This window comes from Marmota marmota, unplaced genomic scaffold (genome assembly GCF_001458135.2).
Source record: "Marmota marmota marmota unplaced genomic scaffold, marMar, whole genome shotgun sequence".
In the NCBI taxonomy this organism is placed as follows: Eukaryota; Metazoa; Chordata; class Mammalia; order Rodentia; family Sciuridae; genus Marmota; species Marmota marmota.
Genome location: NW_026000077.1, coordinates 2,261,181 through 2,274,325, shown reverse-complemented (window position 1 = coordinate 2,274,325; position 13,145 = coordinate 2,261,181). Strand labels below are relative to the sequence as shown.

At 36.7% G+C, this 13,145-nt stretch overlaps 1 protein-coding gene across 3 annotated transcripts in view; it reads left to right on the top strand.

Annotated features, from left to right (window-relative positions):
• Ptpn22 (protein tyrosine phosphatase non-receptor type 22) overlaps positions 1-13,145 on the top strand; it is a 59,787-nt gene that overhangs the window by 19,608 nt on the left and 27,034 nt on the right. For 2 of the 3 annotated variants that reach the window (XM_048814539.1, XM_015502199.2), the window contains exon 11: positions 2,382-2,468. The exons of the other annotated variant lie outside the window; for it this stretch is intronic. In XM_048814539.1, the coding sequence (XP_048670496.1) occupies positions 2,382-2,468 (87 nt within the window). The remainder of the gene's footprint in view (positions 1-2,381; positions 2,469-13,145) is intronic. 3 annotated transcript variants of the gene reach the window in all.

Here is a 13,145-nt window from a genome sequence, read left to right as displayed (position 1 = left end):
GCCCGCTACCACTTGAGCCACATCCCCAGCCTGGGAATCATAATTTCTAGTTTAGAAGGTAGTAACATTTAAACTGTTTAAATGATCATTTTAGGAAACCACAAAAATTCAGATTAAAATCAATCATATTCTAGCAGGGTACAGTGGAATATGTCTATAGTCCCCACTGGATTTACTATCTGGAGGCTGAGACAGGAGGATCATAAGTTAAAGGCCAGCCTCAGCAATTTAGTGAGACTTTGTCTCACAATAAAAAGTAGAAAAGGGGAACTGAGGTGTTGCTCAGTAGTAAAGCGTTCACCTAGCACACGTGAGGCACTGGGTTCAATCCTCAGCACCACATAAAAATGAAATAAAGTTATTATGTCCACCTACAACTAAAAAATAAATATGAAAAAAAAGTAGAAAATGACTGGGGATGTGGCTTCAGTGCCCCTGGGTTCAATCCCCAGTACAAAAAATTAATAATAATAATAATAATAATAATAGTAAATTATCTAGAGATAGTTACCATTTTCTATAGTTTTTCTTGTCCTTAGTGTATGCATACTTAAAAAAAATAATTGCAATCATACTATGTTATGTATCTTTAAACCCTCCCTCAGATTACCCATGCTTGTTTACTCTATTAGGATCTCTTCCTAGCTCAAATCTTTCATAGACTACAATATTAATTTCACTCATGAATCTGTATCAGTAATTTCTAAGTGGTCTCCATCTTTAAGATGGAATTTAGCATTTACTCTTTCACTCATCAAATATTTATTGATGTTTAGTATATGCCAGGGTTTTTTGTTTTTGCATAATTGTTTACTTTGAAGTAGGAAGACCCCAAAGTGTTTCAAGCACTTATAAATGAAGTTGCACCTAGATTTAAAGATAAAACAACTGACAATGGCAGTTTAGAAATTTTAATCTAGAATTTGTGAACTGAAGGGAAAATATGAAGGACTATTTGTTGGGCCCACACAGGCTTTCCACTAATAGCTTGTGGAAAAAAATTATTTTTTTATGTGTTGACTGTAGGTGTTTTCTACAATCAACCTATAAGGGGAAAGTTTATGTGAAATGAAAGCATTAGCTGGTTTGGTGCTGTCAGACTTGAAAGAAGGGCGATCCATAAAAATACAGGAAGTATGCAACCCAGTTGTAATACTAAATTAATAAAACCATACCCCATTTTAGAAAAATTCTACTCCAGGTCTACTGTGTGTATGTGTGTGTGTGGTATCAGAGATTGAACCCAGGGGCAGTTAACCACAGAGCCATATCCCAGCCCTTTTTATTTTTTATTTTGAGACAGGGTCTCACTAAGTCCAGACCCTACTTTCAAGAGTTAGAGACAGCTGAAAAAGCCCTCACATTTTGGCATTATCAATGACTCGCTGAACAAATATCTTAACAGTCATAGCTGCTTTTTCTGACATTACTTTAACCACAAAATGACAGTGTAGCCAGATGAGTATTTCCTGTTTGATTTTTCTCTCTTAAAAAAAAAAAATTAAAAGAGTGTACTATAGCTGTGTTGGGTAATATAAGACCCTACATTGTTTTCCTGCTAAAAGTACCTCTAGAAAAAGTTTTTTTTTTTTTTTTATTTGAGTGGGATTGTGTAATATATCAGAGAAAGTAGTTGAGTAGACATAAAGGAAAACATTCAGTAGTGAAAATCCATAAACCTTATAATAGTAGAGGTATCATTTCTCTATGGGTATCCTTTTATAATCCCAAATTTCCAAGCCTTATTCACACATTTATTTTTCTTTGATATTTCCACTAGGATAAAGTTTCAGCAACTTGATTCAGTTTTTAAACCAAGTTCTAGAAATTACTTCCGAATGACCTTGGACAAACAGTCTGTAAATAGGCATAATAACCTACCTACTTCGCAGAGCAATTGTCAAGTTAGATAAGGCATATTTTAGCTTGCTCTCTCTCTCTCTGTATGCCAACTGTTATCTACCTTTTTCCAGAAAAGTAAAGGTGGCTTACATGAAATACATCTAGGATGAAATAAATTTTTTAATTGTGAGCAAAGAAAACGGAATTAGAGGAATGATAATGGAAGGAATGATAATGGAAGGAAAGATAAGTAAGAAAGTGGGGTTAAAACATAAAAGAAATATGCCATAAGATCTTGTACATTAGCTAAAATGATGTAAAATATTCAGCTATTTCTAGTAGCCTGAATGTGCTTTGAAATCTGAAATGGACTACATAAACATAAGGCATTGTTATTAAGTTTAATAAATTATGTTTGGTGGTCCTCTCAGGTCTGCCATATTGATATTTGATGGGTATTTATGTTCCTGAAATCTTATTCTGTAGTTCACCAAGATTTTTGGTTTTCTTCATTTGTTCTGGTTTATGATGCTCTTCAGGAACAGTATGAACTGGTCTACAATGCTGTGGTAGAATTATTTAAGAGACACCTGGATGCCATTGGAGATAAATACTCTGGGAGAGAGGTAAAGTTTAACTTGGATACTTTGTAATTTTTTTTCCATTCTCAGGTTAGTTGTATGATTTATCTATTTACACTCAACTAAATTAGAGTATCAGGTGTGCATAGGGCTGCACTGAAAATCTCCAGTAGAGGAAAAATTAATTTGAGGTGAAAGAACTTAGAAAATTAATCTTTTGGTTAACTTATTATTTACAGTTCTCAGCTAAAGTTAGAAAACAGTTTACTTACTCAGGGCAAACATATATTCTGATCCCATGTTTTAGACAGTTGTTGGCAAGTTAGAAGTATAAGTGACAAATATAAAATGAAGTCATGGCCACACTAGTCTTATTTTGTTTGTAGATTCCCATCAAAAATTTTAAGTTTGAAAAATTGTTAAATAAAAATTCTCTGCATTTGTGGTGTACAACATGATGTTTTAATACATGTACACATAGTGGAATGACTAACTTAAGCTAATTAACAGACCTATCATTTTTTTGTGGTGAGAACCTTTAAAAATCCATGCTCTTAGCAATTTTTAAGTATACAACATATTGTAATTAACTATATTCACCATCTTGTATTTATTCATCTTCTCTAACTGAAATTTCATATCCATTGACCAGCATCCCTACAATACCTCTCTTTCCCCAGTCTCTGGTCAGTCTCAACATTGTGCTGTCTACTTTTATGAGTTTGACTTTTTTAGACTCCACATGTGACATTATGCAATATTTGTGTCTCTATCACAAATGACAGAATTTTCTTCTTTTTTAGGCAGAATAGTTTTCTGTTGTGCACATGAGCATATTTTCTTTATTCATCCATTGATGGACATTTAGGATAAATTCATATCTTGGCTATTGTAAATAATGCTGCAAAAAAAACCTAAGGAGTACAAATATCTATTCAGTATACTGATTTCAATTCCTTTAGATATACTCAGATCATATGGTAGTTCTATTTTTAACTTTTTGAGGAATATTCATATTGTTTTCTATAATAGATGTACTAGTTTGCATTCCCACCAACACTGTATAAGTGTTCCCTTTTTTCCATATCCTTGCCAATACTTCTTCTCTCGTCTTTCCACCTGCCCTGGGTGCTAGCAATTGAACCCATGGCCTTGTGCATACACCACTGAGCTATACCCCAGCTCTTGTCTTTCTGGTAATAGCATCCTAAGGAGCATGAGAAGATACCTCATTCTGGTTTTAATTTGCAAGTTGAACATTTTTTATATACCTGTTGGCCATTTGAATGTTTTTTTGAGAATCACCTTTCCGTGTCCTTTACAAATTTTTAAATCAGGTTGTTTTCTTGTTATTGAGTTTTATGAATTTCTTGTATATTTTAGATATTAACCCTTTATCATATTTATGGTTTACAAATATTTCCTTCCATTTCATATAGGTTGTCCCTTTATTTTGTTGATCAGTTCCTTATATCATTAGATTTTGAGAATATTTTAAAATGTACAAAGGATTTTTTAGTTGAAGTTCTAAGATAAAACTATTACAATTTGGCCAAATGCCAATTAACAACTGAAGCAAAAATATAATGCTGTCTGATGTGGTTTGAAATATCTTAGGAGAAATGTTTAAGATGATTATATTATAGTAGCAGGAAAGGTAAAGGAGATGATTTCTATACTTGAACTGGTACAGTGATAACACCAGTAAACTGATTTTATATCTATATCTGAATATACAAGCATACTTACATATAACATTGCATATTATATAACATAAATAATACATGTAATATATGAAATACCTAGAGCCACCACTAAAAAGTTTATATAAAGAGATACAGGCTGGGGGTATAGCTCTGTGATAAGAGTTCTTACCTAGCACAAGGAAGACCCTGAATTCAATCACTAACAACACAGAAAGAAAGAGATACACACACTCTTAAAAACACTACAGGTAGGCATGTTGCGAGCCAACCATGGGCTGTGTGTTTGTGAACTATGAGCAAAGTACATGAGTGGACTGGACTGACACTGCCTCTCTAACTGGGATGTGCACGTTATGTGTCCTTTTCGCTTGCTCTGCCTTTTAATCCCACATAGCACCAGAGTTGGGTGTGACCTTCCAAGATGTCAGTCAATCTGCTCACCACAAGACATCAGGAAGCTAGACTCAACCCCGAAACCTGACCCCTCCTCTTTGTGTCTTCCCCTCAATAGGAAGGGGCTTCAGAACATCCTCTTCCTCTTTTGTCTGCTTCCCTCACCTCCCTTGTGGGAGCCGAAGCAGAGAGGCTTTGCTGAATAATCCCAAAGAAAAATGTACTTTCTGTGTCTGTGTATTTAGTCAGCCCAAATTCACCTGGAGTGATCCTGATTGATTTAGACGTGTGTTGGTGGCACATGCCTGTAATCCCAGCAGCTTGAGAGGCTGAGGCAGGAGGATTTCGAGTTCAAAGCCAGCCTCAGCAAAAGTGAGGTGGTGCTAAGCAACTCAGTGAGATCCTGTCTCTAAATTTAAAAAATACAAAATATAGGGCTAGAGATGTGGCTCAGTGGTCAAGTGCCCCTGAGTTCAATCCCTAGTACCCAAACAAAACAAAAGAAAAAGAAAAAGAAAAAAACCACTATGGGTAAATTAAATAAAATTCTAAAAGATTCAGGAAAGGGAAAAATTCAAGAAAAAAAAAGAGAGAAATGAGAAACAGAAGACAAATAGAAAACCAAAATAAAATGTCAGAATTAAACCAAATCACATCAATAATTACATTAAATATAAATGGTCTAAATATACCAATTTATATTTGCTGTAGAGTGAATAAAAATATGCTATCTAAGAGAAACTCACTTTGAATATAGAGGTTGATTGAAAGGGTTAGGAAAAGGATATATCATATAAACATAAGTCAAAGGAAAGCAGGAATAGCTATATTAATATCAGATAAAGTAGACCAAAGCCAAAAAAGTCATTATTGAGACGGGAAAAGACATAATACAATGATTAAAAAAAAAAAAAAGGGCAGTCCACAAAAAAAAGATGTAGTAGACCTAAATGTTATGGACTAAACAACAGAGCTGCAACAAAATATGTAAAGAAAAAGGAGCAATAGAGAAATCACAAGGGGGGTTGGGGTTGTAGCTCAGTGGTAAAGCGCTTGCCTCGCATGCGTGAGGCACTGGGTTCAATTCTCAGCACTGCATATAAACAAATAAATAAATAAAGGTCCATTAATAACTAATAAAATATTTAAAAAAGAGAAACCACACAGATAATTAGAGATTTCAATAACCCCCCTCCATAATTGATAGAACAATTAGACAGAAAATCATTAAGAATATAGAACTCACCATCAACTGATAGGATCAAATTAGTACTCATAGAATATTTCATTCAACAATACAAAAATTAACATTCTTTTAAAGTGCCCCTTGAACATAGAAAATATCCTGAGTCACAAAACAAATATCAAAAATTTAAAAGAATTAGAATCACAGAGAATGTATCCTAATGTAAGGGTCCGGCGAAGTGTCGGAGGAAGAGACCACCAAGAGACTGACTCATGCAATTGCAGAAGGGGATTTATTGGGGATCCATTCCAGCGCGCTGGGGCTCCGTGCTCACTCAAGAAGGGAGAGCAGCCCAGAGCCAGAGCAGGGGCTGAGCACTGCTTAAGTACACTTCTTGGGGAGGGCGGGGACTTTACATACATCACAGTCTCCTTTAACAAATCATCATACACCGCGGGAAAATCAAACAACAATTCCTAAACATGATTAGTTCATTCATTGGCGGGAACAGGTCAGGCGGGGGTCAGTTCTAAAGCGGGGTACACATTCAAACTGATTGGTTTAGGCCCTGCGATGCCTACGTGCAAGATCGCACAGGGCCCTAGGCTATTAATCAACTAAATGGCCAGTAGGGCGTTGTCTTAACTGCCTCAGGAATTTCAGGTTCTGGGTGTAGCAGAGGAACTTAACAATACCTGGTCCTTCACTTTTTAACTCAGGCCTTGCAGCTTAGGAACTTTACAATGCCCGGTCTTTTACATTTTAACTCAGGCTTTGCAGTTTAGAAGCAGCTTAGAAACTTTACCCTTTCACTCTGACCACAGTGGAATCAAACTAGAAATCAGTAACAGGACGATACCAAGAGAACATCCAAACATTTGGAAACCAAACCACACCCTTTTAAGAATCCTTTGGGCTAAAGAGGAAGCCTTTTTGTTTTGTTTCAAGAAAACAGTTTATTAAAGATGATGTTCAGCTGAGTTGTAGCACATGACTGTAATGCCAACTACTTGTCTGAGGTTGGAAGATAAATCAAGTGCAGAGAGCCTAGACAACCTGTCAGGATCTCAAAAAATGTACAGGACTGGGGACGTAGCTCACACAGAAAGCACTTACCTAGCATGTGAGGTGTAGGTGTAGAAATGCATCCCCAGCACCCAGAAAAGAAATAGCTGGGGACAAAACAGCACTTCTCCCTTGGCAGATGCCTCCCACCCTTGGACCTAGCACTGAGCAATCTTCCCATGCAAATCTGAGCAATGGCTAAACCTCTGCTGGTCCCAGGTCCAAACATTCCTAGCCCCCTTTGGGGTAACCAGACTCAAAGGTACATGGGAACCCAGAGAACATCTAAAGTTTGTAAAAACCCTGAATTCCCTTTGTAGCTGAAGGGTTAGGACTGGAAATTCCCCAAATTGGAACGTTAATGCCAAAAAAATTGACTGCTAGAAATTAGGCATATAAAAAAATAGGCAGAGTTAGGTGTCACAGCAGGGTACCCAGTCATAATGCCTCTAGGGGAAACTAATTCCCTTTTCACTCTAGCCTCTCCTGTTTGGGTGGGGGGGAGCAGAGTAGGGTCCCTGAGAACAGGATTTTCTCTATCGTCTACTCCTGACCCTTTCATTTAACAAGCTGGTCTTATTTTCATCTGAAGAATTAGTTCAGGCCAGGCTGGGAATGGTGGCTCAAGCCTGTAATCTCCAGAGACTCAGGAGAGACTCAAGGAGGACTGCAGCAATTGCAGGCCAGCCTGGACAACTTAGGCCATGTCTACAGGCCTGGGGATGTGGCTCAGTGGTTAACACCCCTGGGTTTAACCCCAGGAACCAAGGAAAAAAAGTTAGCCTTCTATGGTGGCATAGAGTGTTATTTTTGTAGAGCTGGACAGTGGTGCAGAAGTCACGGACATCCAGAAGTGTAGCTGTTGCAGCTTGCCTTTCTCTTTTCTCACAGAGATGTGGTATGGTATGTTGCAGGTCAAAGGCACACTCCCAGGATGCCTCCTCAAATAGTGATAAAGAGGAAGTCTTCAGGAAAAAAAACTGGGGGTGGGTACCAGAAATTGAACTCAGGGGCACTCAACCACTGAGCCACATCCCCAGCCCCTTTTTTGTATTTTATTAGAGATAGGGTCTCACTGAGTTGCTCGGCACCTTGCTATTATTGCTGAGGCTGGCTTTGAACTTGCAATCCTCCTGCCTTAGCCTCCTGAGCTACTGGGATTTCAGGAGTGAGCCACAGTGCCTGGCCAGAAATTTTCGAAAAAGACACTTTGAATTGGGCAAAAATGAAAATACAACATATCAAAATTTATAGGATAGAGCTCCAACAGTACTGAGGGAAATTTATGTTTTATTAAAAAATTTTTTTTTTTAGTACTGGGGATTGAACCTAGGGGCACTGTGCCACTGAGTTACATCTTAGCCCTTCTAATTCTTTTAGAGACAGGGTCTAGACAGTTGCCTAGGCTGGCCTCAAATATGCAATCTTCATACCTCACCCTCCTGAGTCACTGGGATTTGTGCATATTAGAAACTAATAAAAGTTTCAATTTGGGCTGAGGTTGTGGCTTAGAAGTACAGTACTTGGGACTGGGGTTGTGGCTCAGCGGTAGAGCGCTCGTCTTGCACGTGCAGGACCCTGGGTTCCATCCTCAGTACCACGTAAAAAATAAATGAGTGAAATAAAGGTATTGTGATTAAATATTTTTTAAAAAAAGAAATACAGTACTTGTCTAGCATATATGGGGCACAGGGTTCGGTCTTCAGCACCACATAAAAATAAATAAAGGTATTTTGTCCATCTATAACTAAAAATATATTTTTTAAAAGTTTCAACTCAATAAGCTAAGCTCTCATTTTCAAGAATATAGAAAAAGATAAATAATAGTGGGCAGAAATCAATGAAATTGAAAACATAACAAAAAGAAAAATAATGGAGAAGATCAGTAAACCCCCCAAAATAGAGAAATAAGTGAATCTTTGAAAACATCAATAAAATTGATAAACCTCTAAGACTGACAAAGATAAAAAGGGAAATAATAACAATTACCAATACCAGAAGTGATACGGGAGCTATCAGTATAGATCCTGCAGATACCAAAAGGATAATAAAAGAATAGTATAACATCTGTACACACAGATATTTGAAAAGTTGTACAAAATGGCTTACTTCCTTGAAAAATACAATCTACCATAACTCACTCAGCATGACATAACTTGAATAGTTCTTAATAATTAATTAAATTATAATTTAAAAACTCTCCAAGAAGAAATCCCCAGGTTCACAAGTTTCATCAGAGAATTCTACCAAATGTTAGTTTGTACACCAGGAAATGGAAAAGGAGACATTTTCTAATTAATATTTTTATTGGGTTAAATACATCATTTCAATTTTCTATTTTTAAACGTACAGTACAGTAGTATCAAATACATTTACAATTTGTGTGACCATCATCACTCTTTACTTCCAGAATTTTCTCATCATCCTAAACAGAAACTCTGTACACAATACCTGCCCATTCTCCCCTCCCACTAGCTCTTAGAAACCAATATTCTACATTCTTTTTTGGAGTATGTGTGTTAGGAATTGAACCTAAGAGTGCTTTACCACTGAGCTTCATCCCTGATCCTCCTTTTATTTTTTATTTTGAGACAGGGTCTCACTAAGTTTGCTGAGGCTGGCCTTGAATTTGTCATACTCTTGCCTCAGCTTCCTGAACCACAAGGATTATAGGCCAAACCTGGCCAAAATTCTACTTTTTATCTCTATGAATTCAACTACTGTAGGTATCTAAAAGGAATGAACTTTACCTTTGTGTCTGGCTTACTTCACATGGCCTAATGTCCTTAAGGTTATCCATGTTGTAGCACGTGTCAGAATTTCTTTTCTCATTAAGATTGAACAATATTACATTGTTTACCACATTTTATTTATCCATTCATCCATTGATGGACAGCTGAGTTGCTTTCATATTTTGGCAGTTATGAGTAATTCTGCTATAAACATGGGTGTACAAATATCTCATGTCCCTGCTTTCAATTCTCAGAAGTGGAATTTTTGGATCATATGGTAATTTTATGTTTAGTTTTTCGGGGAACCACCATACTGTTTTTCATAGAAGTTGTACCATTTACATTTCCTCTAGTAGTACATAAACTTTATGCTTTCTCTATATCCTTGCCAATACTTGATATTTTTAAAATTGGTGTAATATAGTTATACAAATAGAATTCATTGCGATATGTTTATACATGCACATGACATAGTTTTGGTTAATTTCATTCTGCTGTTCCTTCCCTTTTCCATCCCTCCTTCCTCCCCTTTGCTCCCCCTTCCTCTATCCCACAGTTCTCCCTTTTATTTTCGTGAGACCCCACTCACCTTTTAAAATTTTTCTCTAGCTTCCAAATTTAAGAGAAAACATTTTACCCTTTATTTTCTGTTTTTGGCTTATTTCACTTAGCATGATATTCTCCAGTTCCATCCATTTACTTGCAAATAACACAATTCCGTTCTTCTTTGTGGCTGAGTATAACTCCATTGTGTATATATACCACATTTTCTTTATCTAATTGTCTACTGAGGGACACCTAGGCTGTTCCCATAACTTGGCTGCTGTGAATTGTGCTGCTATAAACAAACATTGGTATGCACATATCACTATAGTATATAGTAGGTTTTTAAAAAAATTTTTGGTTATAGATAGACACAATACCTTTATTTATCTTTATGTGGTTCTGAGGATTGAACCCAGTACCTTACACATGCAAGGCAAGCACTCCACCACTGAGCTCCAACCCCAGCCCCTGATTTTAGTTCTTTTGGATAAATACCAAAGAGGGGATAGCTGGGTCATATGGTGGGCCCATTCCTAGTCTTCTGAGGAATCTATTACTACTTTACAAAGTGGTTATACCAATACTTGGTATTTTCTGGTTTTTTTTCACCTTCTTTTGTATGATAGCCATCCTAATGGGAGTGAAGTAGTATCTTATTGTAGTTTTGACTTGCATTTTCCTAATGATTAGTGATATTAAGCATCTTTTGTATGCTTATTGTGCATCTGTATATCTTCTTGGTAATTCACATGAAATACACTGATTCTTTCCTTTTTAGTCCTGGGGGTTGAACCCAGGGTCTTATAGGCAAGCACTCCACTACTAAACTGCATCCTCTACTGTATGTCTTCTTGGAAAAATATCTCTTCAAAAAAAATCCCTTCAAGTCTTTCACGCATTTTTTAATCGGGTTTTTATTTTGTTGTTGTTGACTTTTAGGAGTACTCTATTCTGGCTATTAACCCTGAATCATATATTTGATTTACAGATATTGTCTCCTATTCTGTAGGTTGCCTTTTTACTCTGTTGTGAGCCCCTCTTTCCAATCATTTTTCCTTTTTTTTTTTTTTTAATGTGGTACTGGGGATTGAACCAAGTGGTGTTCTATCACCTAGCTACATCCTCAGCCCTTTTTATTTTTTGAGACAAGGTCTCACTAAGTTGCTGGGGCTGGCCTTGACCTCGTGATCCTCCTGCCTCAAATCTCCCAAATTGCAGAGATTATAGGCATGCACCCTTGCACTCAGCTTGATTGTATCCTTTGATACATGAAAGTTTTAAATTTTGATGAAGTTAAATTTGTCTATTTTTCTTTTGTTGCTGTGCTTTTGGTGTCATATACAAGAAATCATGGTCAAATCCATTATGTAAAAAATATTCCAGTTTTAACATTTTAGCTCTTACAGAGATGTACATGCCATACATAATTGTCTTTGATAAATTTCATGTTAATTCTTGGATATGCTTTTGTATATTTTGAAGGTACCTCATTCTTTTGGATATCTAGTTTTCTTAGAACCATTTATACTTCATTGAATGATTTTGGCACCTTTGTTGAAAATCATTTGCCCACATAATTAAGGATTTATTTCTAGGCTCTGTGTTCTATTACATTGGTTTATAGTCCATCCTACAACAATACCACACTGTTTTGGTATTTTTTTTTAAAGAGTTGGAGTCCTGCCATGTTGCTCAGGTTGGCCTCTAATCCTTCTGCCTTAGGCATGTACCACCGTGGCTGGCCCACAGTGTTTTAATTACTGTAGATTTATAGCAAATTCTGAAATGAGGAAATATGAGTTCTTAAACCTTGCCACTGGGCTTTTGATAAGCATTGCAATGACCCTATAGATTACTTTAGGTAATACTGTTACCTTAAGAGTATAAAGGCTTCTACTCTATGAACATGGAATATATATTTATATTTTGTTTAATTTCATTCAGCAATGCCTTCTAGTTTTCAGTGTACAAGTTTTTTGCCTCCTTGGTTAAATTTATACCTAAGTATTTTACTTTATGTCATATATAGAATTATTTTCTTTTTTTTAATTTAATTTAATTTTTAAAATTTTATTGGTTGTTCAAAACATTACAAAGCTCTTGATATATTTCATACATTTGATTCAAGTGGGTTATGAACTCCCATTTTTACCCCGTATACAGACTGCAGAATCACATCGGTTACACATCCATGTTTTTACATATTGCCATACTAGTGACTATTGTATTCTGCTATCTTTCCTATCCTCTACTATCCCCCCTCCTCTCCTCCCCTCCGATCTTCTCTCTCTACCCCATCTACTGTAATTCATTTCTCTCCCTTGATTTTTTTTCCCTTTCCCCTCACATCCTCTTATATGTACTTTTGTATAACAATGAGGGTCTCCTTCCATTTCCATGCAATTTCCCTTCTCTCTCCCTTTCCCTCCCACCTCTTGTCCCTGTTTAAATGTTAATCTTTTTCTCATGCTCTTCCTCCCTGCTCTGTTTTTAGTTGCTCTCCTTATATCAAAGAAGACATTTGGCATTTGTTCTTTAGGGATTGGCTAGCTTCACTTAGCATAATCTGCTCTAATGCCATCCATTTCCCTGCAAATTCCATGATTTTGTCATTTTTTAGTGCTGAGTAATACTCCATTGTGTATAAATGCCACATTTTTTTAATCCATTAATCTATTGATGGGCATCTAAGTTGGTTCCACAGTTTAGCTATTGTGAATTGTGCGGCTATGAACATCGATGTAGCAGTATCCCTATAGTACGCTCTTTTAAGGTCTTCAGGGAATAGTCCGAGAAGGGCAATAGCTGGGTCGAATGAATGGTGATTCCATTCCCAGCTTTCCCAGGAATCTGCATACTGCTTTCCAAATTGGCCCGCACCAATTTGCAGTCCCACCAGCAATGTACAAGTGTACCCTTTTCCCTACATCCTCGCCAGCACTTGTTGTTGTTTGACTTCCTAATGGCTGCCAATCTTACTGGAGTGAGATGGTATCTTAGGGTGGTTTTGATTTGCATTTCTCTGACTGCTAGAGATGGTGAGCATTTTTTCATGTACTTGTTGATTGATTATATATCCTCCTCTGAGAAGTGT